The sequence below is a fragment of the Nerophis lumbriciformis genome, linkage group LG13 (assembly GCF_033978685.3).
Source record: "Nerophis lumbriciformis linkage group LG13, RoL_Nlum_v2.1, whole genome shotgun sequence".
NCBI classification, from domain to species: Eukaryota; Metazoa; Chordata; class Actinopteri; order Syngnathiformes; family Syngnathidae; genus Nerophis; species Nerophis lumbriciformis.
Window position 1 is genome coordinate 26,761,913 of NC_084560.2, and position 11,008 is coordinate 26,772,920.

Genomic DNA, 11,008 nt, shown 5'->3' on the forward strand with positions numbered 1-11,008 from the left:
AGTGGGAGGAAAGGAGTGCTCACCCTAACCCACGTACAGCACAGTATGGGTAATCTCGCCCCAGCTATTTATCGGTGTGACGTTTTTATTTCTCATATCAGCCTGATAATTATAGGTGCCTAATCTGTCAAGCACTCCTTATTACCGTACTACATTTTAGGCACAGATCATTGTAAGGCTTATGCTAAAAGTCTAGTCTCGGGGTTTCACAAGTATGGCACATAAAGCCTCCACTTAATATGTATAAGGCCTCCATGACTCCTCGAAAAGTGCTTTTTCAGGAGTTTTCTGCTCAGCCCAGGCTCTGTTTACTCATTAGAAATTAAAAAGCAATTAATTTGCCTTTAGGATAATTGAAGTCAGCTTATCAGGTTTGAAAAATGCCCCCTCCTAGACTGCTTTGCCTCCCCTGAAGTCTTCAGGTCTCGTCCTTAGCTTTTTTTCTTCCAGGCATCCTATTAAAAAAATGTTCTCCCAAACTAAAGACATCCTCTTCTAATGTTACAGTACATGTTCTCCCAGCCTACCCTATCGCTTATAATTTACAACTTTGATACTATACTGTATATGAAATCGGTCTTGAGACCAGTAAATGAGAACTATAAATTCTTGGCAACATGCAGTATTACTTATTCTCTCTGACGTTTATACAGCCTGCGAAATGCAGTGTGGAGAATTCTGGTAAGCTAATGTTAGGACCCCGTCTTAGTTTGCAACAACAGATTGGATTGTCACCAACCTGTTAACGAGTGAAATACAAGCACAATGATTGCTTATACACTATATTGCCAAAAGTATTCGGCCACCTGCCTTTACTCACATATGAACTTGAAGTGCCATCCTTGAACTTGAAGTGCCATCCCAAGGAATTGTCCAAAATATTTTGGTATCCTGGAGCATTCAAAGTTCCTTTCACTGGAACTAAGGGGCCAAGCCCAACTCCTGAAAAACAACCCCACACCATAATTCCTCCTCCACCAAATTTCACACTCGGCACAATGCAGTCCGAAATGTAGCGTTCTCCTGGCAACCTCCAAACCCAGACTCGTCCATCAGATTGCCAGATGGAAAAGCGTGACTCATCAGTCCAGAGAAGGCATCTCCACTGCTCTAGAGTCCAGTGGCGACGCACTTTACACCACTGCATCCCACGCTTTGCATTGGACTTGATGATGTATGGCTTAGATGCAGCTGCTCGGCCATGGAAACACATTCCATGAAGCTCTCTGCGAATTAGGGGTTAGGTTACGTGGGTTAATCGGAAGGACACATGAAGTTTGGAGCTCTGTAGCAACTGACTGTGCAGAAAGTCTTTGCACTATGCTCTTCAGCATCCGCTGACCCCTCTTTGTCAGTTTATGTGGCCTACCACTTGGTGGCTGAGTTGCTGTTGTTCCCAAACTCCTCACTTTTCTTATAATAAAGTTGACTTTGGAATATTTAGGAGCGAGGAAATTTTAGGTGGCATCCTATGACAGTTCGATGCTGAAAATTACTGAGAGCGGCCCATTCTTTCACAAATGTTTGTAGAAACAGTTTCCATGCCTAAGTGCTTGATTTTAAACACCAGGCCAAGTGATTAGGATACCCGATTGTCATCATTTGGATGGGTGGCCAAATACTTTAGGCAATGTAGTGTAAATCCTATAAATGTAATAAGATGTAGTGATTCTGAAGAATCATAAATCCTTTAGCATGTACGTACGGAATTGCATACCTGGGGCTTGCTATCTGTGAAAATGATTTCATTAGGGACGCGAGCAGAAAGACTGCTTGTCTAGACAGTCCGCACACACCTGCGGAGAGTGTTCTCCTGAATTAGTTTTAAAAAATGAAGAGCAGATGTGGCACAGAGAGCAAAGACACCAGACACCATATTGACACATGTACTACTGCTTTCCACTTTGGCACCTTGGGGCTTTCAAAGCACCCTGCTGGTCGAAGAATGTCAAAACACGCACAGTCAATAACAGGAGCTCATCAAGGACTCACACTGTTGGTGGAATGTAAGGAGTCCAACTCGGGGGAGGAAACCCTGGGAGGCTGTGACAACACGGCTCCCTTTGCTTGGGGCCCCAAAGGCTATCTCTTCACCACAATACCTCTTCCTCAGCTCTACATGTGTTCCTCATAAGCAGGGCTTTTCCTGTAGGCTTCGATTGGCAGAAGCTGAGCTTGGTGCTGGGATGGTGACAAGTGATATTGTGCAAATGCCAACCTCTGACATGTTTCTGTTGCTGAAGGCTCAGACATGGGTGGACCTGGAGGCCTTGCAAGCGAACAGCAGCTACACGGCGGAGCTGCAGGCTGTGACGTACTGGGGACAGGTGCGACTGAAGAGTCCCAAGGCCCTGCTGCAATTCAGCACCAACCAGAATTCCGAATCAGGTAAACACAACAAGTTTGGATAATAGTTACTCATTCCTTCAGCTGCTAATGTATGACTCTCAATAAAATTAAACTTTTGAGTGTTTTTCGGAAAAGTTGATCAACTTACTGTCATGGCAAAAATCAACAAATGATCCAATAGTTTGGAACAAAGTATTTCAGTTCAGTTCAGTTTCAGTTTATTTGGAACATGCATCCCATACAATGTGATGCATCACACATTTCCAGTTGTTTCATTACAGCATGTCCGTAGGAAGAAGCAGCGCTTATTTAATCCTACCCCTTTTCATTCCATAGCAATTGTATCCAATGTCCTTGTTCTCTGTAAAATAACAGTGAACAAATAAATAAATAATATACCATAGTAAGCAAACAAATATTAAATACATAAATAATCTTTGTCTCAATAAAAAAAAAAAAGGGTTCAAGATGTTCATCATAATTCTTGTTCTGTGTACTTTGTGAACACTTGTAGTTTGAACAGTCTCTTAAACTGAATCATATTGGTGCTTTGTTTGATTTCTTTGGTTAATCCATTCCATAATTTAATTCCACATGCGGATATGCTGAAGGTTTTAAGTGCTGTACGAGCATACAAATGATTTAAATTAGATTTTCCTCTAAGGTTATATTTCTCCTCTTTTGTTGAGAAGAATTGTTTTACATTCTTGGGTAGGAGGTTATAATTTGCTTTGTACATCATTTTAGCTGTTTGCAAATGCACCAAATCATTGAATTTCAATAATTATGATTTAAAAAATAAAGGGTTTGTATGTTCTCTATATCCAACATTATTTATTATTCTAATTGATCTTTTTTGTAACACAGCTAGTGAATGAAGCGCACATTTGTAGTTGTTTCCCCATATTTCTGCACAATAACTCAGATATGGTAACACTAGTGAGCAGTAAAGAATATGAAGTGACTTTTGTTCTAGAACAGTGGTTCTTAACCTGGGTTCGATCGAACCCTAGGGGTTCGGTGAGTCGGGCTCAGGGGTTCGGCGGTGGTCAAGACACACCCGACTCATCGTGTAAATAAAAACTTCTCCCTATCTGCGTATTACAGATACAGAAACAGCAGAAGTCAGACTGATTTGCAGGTGTGTAATTTGTTGTGAGTTTATGCACTGTGTTGGTTTTGTTCTTTGAACAAGGTGATGGTCATGCACGGTTCATTTTGTGCACCAGTAAAAAAACATGATAACACTTTAGTATGGGGAACATATTCACCATTAATTAGTTGCTTATTAACATGCAAATTAGTAACATATTGGCTCTGAACTAGTCATTATTAAGTACTTATTAATGCCTTATTCGGGATGGCCTTATTATAACCCTAACCCTCATAACCCTGGCCCTAACCCTCTAACCCTAACCCTAACCAAATAACTCTAAATTAAGTCTTTGTTACTTAGAATATGTTCCCCAAGTGTCCAAAAAACTCTAAATTAAGTCTTTGTTACTTAGAATATGTTCCCCATACTAAAGTGTTACCAAAAACATATAACTTTGTCTTGAATTAAAAATTTTTTTTATTTTTTATTTTTTTTTCACTAAAGGGTTCGGTGAATGCGCATATGAAACTGGTGGGGTTCGGTACCTCCAACAAGGTTAAGAACCACTGGTCTAAAACATGTTTTGCTTTATTCATTATTGACGTGTTTCTTGCTACTTTATGTTGTATATTTTTTACATGAGATTTCCAATTCATTTCATCATCTATTATTACACCCAACAATGTGTTTTCTTTTACCCTTTCAATGTCTACTCAGTATATTTGTATTTTGTGTTTGACTTTCTCTTCTACTGCTACTAAATAGCATTATTTTCAGCCCTTTGAGACATTTGTGATTTAGGACTATATAAATAAACATTGATTGATGGATTATTTTAGTTTTACTGAGATTCAAAGATAGTCTGTTTTTGTCAAACCATCTTTTTAATTTGTTCATTTCTTTCTGCGTTTGTATTTGTATTTCCAAGATAAAACATTGTTGACATCACGACAAGTCAATGAGATGATACATATTTTGGCCTTTTGATGATTGCATTAAAGGGGAACATTATCACAATTTCAGAAGGGTTAAAATCATTAAAAATCAGTTCCCAGTGGCTTATTTTATTTTTCGTTTTTAAATTTTTTTTTACCCATCATGCAATATCCCTAAAAAAAGCTTCAAAGTGCCTGATTTTAACCATCGTTATATACACCCGTCCATTTTCCTGTGACGTCACACAGTGATGCCAATACAAACAAACAGCAAGGTATAGCGACATTAGCTCGGATGCAGACTCTGATTTCAGCGGCTTAACACTGTCTGATAAGATAATTACTAACAACTATGAACTAGGTTTACAGCATATGAAATACATTTGGCAACAACATGCACTTTGAGAGTGCAGACAGCCCATTTCAGGCGCGCTAAGAACATATATTTTTCCACGATTTCAGCACTCAGGTTAATCATACCTAAAGAGACACAAAATACTGCATTACACAAGACTACCCGAATGTACTCGAATGACTGAAAAAAATAAATGTTTTTAAGCTAAATTATTGGTAAACACAGTTTATGTATAATAATTTACGTAAAACCGCGAGTAATGAATAAAGTTTTCATCAATTAATATATTCTGTAGACATACCCTCATCCGCTCTCTTTTCCTGAAAGCTGATCTGTCCAGTTTTGGAGTTGATGTCAGCAGGCCAGGGAAGCTAAGGTCGATATTTTTCTCTTGATCATCTTCGGTGGCATAAGGGACGGTGTGAGCCAAGACATCCAGGGGGTTTAGCTCGCTCGTCTGCGGGAACAAACTGCCGCCATTGCTTGCCGTACTACCGAGGTCCTTTGTCCCTGAATTGCTCACACACTCCGGCAGATTCAATGGGGGTCTGGCGGCAGATTTCTTTGACTTTATCGTTGGAAATGCATCTGCTTTGAGTGTCGCAGGATATCCACACATTCTTGCCATCTCTGTCGTAGCATAGCTTTCGTCGGTAAAGTGTGCGGAACAAACGACTGACCATTTCGTCGGCTTTCCCCACACCCTCGTATTTTGAACAAATTTCGTCCAATTTCTTGCCACTTTCGCATCTTTGGGCCACTGGTGCAACTTGAATCCGTCCCTGTTCGTGTTGTTACACCCTCCGACAACACACCGACGAAAGTGAGAAAGTGGCGGATTGCTTCCCGATGTGACGTCACGTTGTGACGTCATCGCTCCGAGAGCGAATTTTTGAAAGGTGTTTAATTCGCCAAAATTCACCCATTTAGAGTTCGGAAATCTATTAGAAAAATATATGGTCTTTTTTCTGCAACATCAAGGTATATATTGACGCTTACATAGGTCTGGTGATAATGTTCCCCTTTAAGAGTGGCTGAAAAGTCCGCCAATGACAGTTTGGTCAGGCTTTGCAAAGAAGGCAAGAATTGGGAAAGTGGAACAATACATGCAGACTGAGGATACTGGAATGTTAGACATTATACAAATGAAAATAGGGATTTTAAAATCTCAGTTGGTTTTGTTCTTTTTGTTTAATTTACTTCTAAACCACTATTGTAAATACAGATTGACAGTGGTAAAGGAAGCAAAAGAAGCCGAGCGATTACACTATAGAGGATCACAAACTTTAATGATATTAAATGTAACATTATTCTAAATATGAATATGACTGAATATGCTTGGGAACTGAAGCTTTGTGTGATAGTAACAAAAACAATATTTTTGTTATGACAGTGACTAAAGACAATTTCCCTTCTGTTTCTTTGCACTCCGTAAGCGCTCGATATAATATTGCCACTTGTAGTCTGCTTACTGCACAGACTTAGCTCAGTGCTTCGAGGGTTCACATTTTAGGTATAGATGTTGACTGTAAATCACAACAAGCCTCTAACCTCGGCACTGTTGGTACACATCCAGCTACAGCACATTCATGCATAAAGAACATGTTGTAGCTGGACAAGGAAACTCTTGTCTTTGTGTCGCTGTGCTGCTCCCCTGACACAGTCAGTGTTGTATTTACGCTGCAGAAGCAAACATTTCTCATTTCTCCTCCGCAGTCAAACTGGTGCACAAGTGGAAGAAAGAGGAGATATCCCTGTCTGGGACGACCTTAGCCAAAGCGAAACGGCCTTCTGGTCCTCTAGAGGTGGGCACGCCCTTCTACCTGGATGGCCAGCTGCAAGTTCGTGTCTACTGGAAGAACCGTGGAGGTAGAATCAAATCTGCATTTATAGCTTTAATAAAATCTCATTAGCAGCCCATTCAATGATGAATGCCATCGTAATGTGTTATGCTTGGCTCTTGCCACCCAAACAATAGAAGAATATTTCTTTCATAGGTCTGTTACCTGATTGTGTAAGTGCTCTAAATGAATCAATGTGTCTTTGTGTGGGTAATATGAGCGGCGGTGAAATTGCCATAAAACCTGCACATGGTAGAGCAGAGCAAAGCCACTGTTTAGTAAAGAACAATAAACACTCGGAGCGGGAGCTGCGCGATGGGATTTATTGACAGCTGCCTTTAATAGATCCTCGCTTCAGCGGTGAAGCGTTCCATTCTGTTTTTGCAGAAGCTGATGTCACACGAAACAGGAAGGTTCGCCACAAGGTGGTATAAAGTGCAGTGCAGGCATGCCTGTCCTAGTGGCGTCCATTCCCCAACACTTCGGTTAATACCATAGTGGAAATATGGAAGCCTTGAGAGCAACGCTCTCAGGGTAACCTGTCAAGTTCCATTCGATGGTCTATGTTCTGTTACTAATATATGTCACGGGCCAAGCCAAACTCTACATCCCTGAGTCAAGAATGCAAAGCCTGGCTTGAGGGAAAGGCCTGGTGAGACACCAACTGCTGAATCAGAGAGAGAGGCGAAGAGATGGAGTCGGTCCAAAAGCTGTTCGCAAGGTTGGCTTGGACGCGGCGTGCTGAGTGATGCTAACTGCGATCAATCACGGCCGGGGGAATCACTGTGTTTAAGAACATTGTAAATCCTCTTCCAGGCTCCGTCTGCAGTGTACAGTATGTGCCGCTGCCATTCATTAGACTTGAGGGATGACCCCCGTCTTTGGCACCGGCGAGCCCGGTTCTACTACTGTAAACACAAGGATGGCCCGGGTAGTCGGGAGTCGGACGACATCTGGTTTGTGTGACGGAGAAAATGAAGGGACAGGTTAACTGGACCGTGATTAAACTCTCATTCATTGTGATCCAAAGCAGCTTTGGCCTCTGGGTTGTCTCCAGAACACCAAAGCAAACTGAACCGTATACTTGATCAGATAATATATCGCTGTCTGCAACACACAGACAAAAGGCAGTCGGACGGCGTCGACAGCGACAATTCTGGGGTTCACTTCCACTCAAGATTCAGCAAACACTGCATTGATGTTCTCTACCTCTGTGTTTTTCAACATTTTTTGAGCCAAGGCACATTTTTTGCGTTGAAAAAATCCGGAGGCACACCACCAGCAGAAAACATTAAAAAAACGGAACTCAGTTGACAGTAAAAAGTCGTTGTCGCAATTGTTGGATATGAATTTAAACCATAACCAACCATGCATCACTATAGCTCTTGTCTCAAAGTAGGTGTACTGTCACGACCTGTCACATCACGCCGTGACTTATTTTGACTTTTTTGCTGTTTTCCTGTGTGTAGTGTTTTAGTTCTTGTCTTGCGCTCCTATTTTGGTGGCTTTTTGTCTTTTTTTTTGGTATTTTCCTGTAGCAGTTTCATGTCTTCCTTTGAGCGATATTTCCCACATCTACTTTGTTTTAGCAATCAAGAATATTTCAGTGGTTTAGCTCGGTTGGTAGAGTGGCCGTGACAGCAACTTGAGGGTTCCAGGTTTGATCCCCGCTTCCGCCATCCTAGTCACTGCCGTTGTGTCTTCTGTAACGACACTTTACCCACCTGCTCCCAGTGCCACCCACACTGGTTTAATTGTAAATTAGATATTGGGTTTCACTATGTATAAGCGCTTTGAGTCACTAGAGAAAAGCGCTATATAATTATACTTCACTTCTTTGTGTGGACATTGTTGATTGTCATGTCATGTACGGATGTACATTGTGGACGCCGTCTTTGCTCCACAGTAAGTCTTTGCTGTCATCCAGCATTCTGTTTTTGTTTACTTTGTAGCCAGTTCAGTTTTAGTTTCGTTCTGCATAGCCTTCCCTAAGCGTCAATGCCTTTTCTTAGGGGCACTCACCTTTTGTTTATTTTGGGTTTAAGCATTAGACACCTTTTTACCTGCACGCTGCCTCTTGCTGTTTCCAACATCTACAAAGCAATTAGCTACCGGCTGCCACCTACTGATATGGAAGAGTATTACACGGTTACTCTGCCCAGCTCTAGACAACACTGACACTCAACAACAACACATAATTTGCAGACTATAATTACTGGTTTGCAAAAAATATTTTTAACTCAAATAGGTGAAATTTGATAATCTCCCACGGCACACCAGGCTGTATCTCACGGCACACTAGTGTGCTGCGGCACAGTGGTTGAATAACACTGCTCTACCTGATTTCCACGTCCTGGTCTTGTCGTACACTCCTCTCTCTGCCAGGCTCGGCATATCTTGTTTATTTTCTCTCTCTCTCCTACTTCCTGGTACCCTGTAATTCCTCTCTGCTGCTTCCAAAGAGCTCAGGGGCTCCAAGTGCCAGCGCTGCGTCTAAGCCTTCAAAGGGCCCCTTTTATCTCCCTGCCGCAACCCCGGCCCCCGCTGGAAGGCAAACGTAGCGTCGCTCAATTATTAATCGGACACGTTTTTTGCACACATTCGAGCGACACAGTTGAATGAATAATGAATTTGGGAACATTAGAGGAGGCCCGCGCTGATGATGAGCTCATGAGAGGCAAGAGTGCATTTATGAGCACTAATGTGTCCCATTATGGCAGTTTGGGCTGCACTAAGAAGACTTGCAGTCCTATTTTTCAGCCATTTGGGGTGCAAACTGACAATTTGCTGACTTTGATAGCAAACATCTGCGATGCCATTGTCCATGCTGGACTGTGCATCTGCCCACTATTTACTCTTTGTTAGCTCTGCTTTAAGTCTCGACCAAGTCCCTGGGGAAATATCTGGAACGATTTTTAGCTGTTAAACACTTCGCTCTGCTCACTAGCATGCTGCAAAAATTGTGCGTTTGGTGCACAAAGTTGGCTTGTAGAGATTCTTCTGTGAATGCGGCTGCAAAGAAAACAAGTGTGAACCCGAACAGCCTGACCGCCGAAAACAAAACAGCAGAATCTTTATAATTCTCTGTAGATCCATCAAGCTAACTGTCAACAACTCATTAACTGGGAACAACTTTCGAAATGGAAAAGTTTTGGAGCTGAAAAATGATAGAGCAGGAAGCGAGAGATAAGTTATCTTCATCATCTCAGACTTGAAAAGTTGTCATTTAATCATTTCGGCCTGTCTATTGAAATATCCTGCACGTTTAATCAAATACTGTCATGCGAGGATAAGGGGCGATTAAGTTACTACTTTAAGTGTTGCATAATTATCACTTTTACATCTAACAATGTGATGAATAAAGATGCATACTTTTTCCCCTGATTTGATCATTATTGACTAGGGGTGTAACGGTTTTGTAGATATCAGTTTTAAAGTTTTTAACATAGCATCGTGACGCCTGACGGAATCAAACAAAAACTTGGTGTGTAGTTTTCTCCGGCGTTTTCCGGGTCTGAAAATAAACTACATCTCCCAGAATCCTCTGCGCCAAGGTGGGGGCGCGGATTGCTGTAAACAGGAAGTGAAGTGGGTTCGTAGTTGATTAGAGCAGGGGTGTCAAACTCATTTTAGATCGGGGGCCACATGGAGAAAAATCTACTCCCAAGTGGGCCGGACTGGTCAAATAACGGCACGATAACTTAAAAATAAAGACAACTTCAGATTGTTTTCTTTGTTAAAAAATAGAACAAGCACATTCTGAAATAATACAAATCATAATGTTGTTGGGTTTTCTTTACACTTACATGTTGCGGTAAATAATTTATTTGTCGTTATTTATATGTTCTAAATAAATTATTTGATAATGTTAATCGGTCAACTCATTGGTGTTAATTTTCAATCTATCAAGATAAAAAATTATATCAAAATCAAATTACAGGATGTTATTTATGTAGTTTGATCATTTTCCTCGCTTGATGTACGAACATCATGTGGTTTATTTTGTACATATGTAGCATCATCGACAAAGATACAAAGAATTGCGACATCTAGTGGACACATTTCGGACAGCCGTTTCTTTCACTCAAAAAATTCTGGTTAATTTTTATACTTAGCAAACTCATCCCGTGGGCCAGATAAAACCTGTTCGCGGGCCTGATCCGGCCCTCGGGCCGTACATTTGACACCCCTGGATTAAAGGAATTGTTTTTTTGGACATTTCCTAAAAAAATGTCATCAAAATCTTTCCATAACTATTTGAGTTATGTTGCTAACAAACCCTGGCTGTGTTCTGCAAAGCAATGCTTTTTGTCTCTGGCGTTTCCAAGGCGACACAGAGAGCCAGCCGGTCACGTTGGGCAGCATTGAGGTAATCAGCAAAAAAATTGTTAAACGCAGGAAATACGCGGAAACTGAAAAAATACTTGACAGA

At 41.2% G+C, this 11,008-nt stretch overlaps 1 protein-coding gene across 2 annotated transcripts in view; it reads left to right on the forward strand.

Annotated features, from left to right (window-relative positions):
- Window positions 1-11,008, forward strand: part of LOC133613561 (anosmin-1) — a 242,013-nt gene that overhangs the window by 216,064 nt on the left and 14,941 nt on the right. For both annotated transcript variants that reach the window (XM_061971191.2, XM_061971192.1), the window contains 2 exons: window positions 2,244-2,388; window positions 6,452-6,604. In XM_061971191.2, coding sequence (XP_061827175.1) covers window positions 2,244-2,388; window positions 6,452-6,604 — 298 coding nt within the window. The remainder of the gene's footprint in view (window positions 1-2,243; window positions 2,389-6,451; window positions 6,605-11,008) is intronic.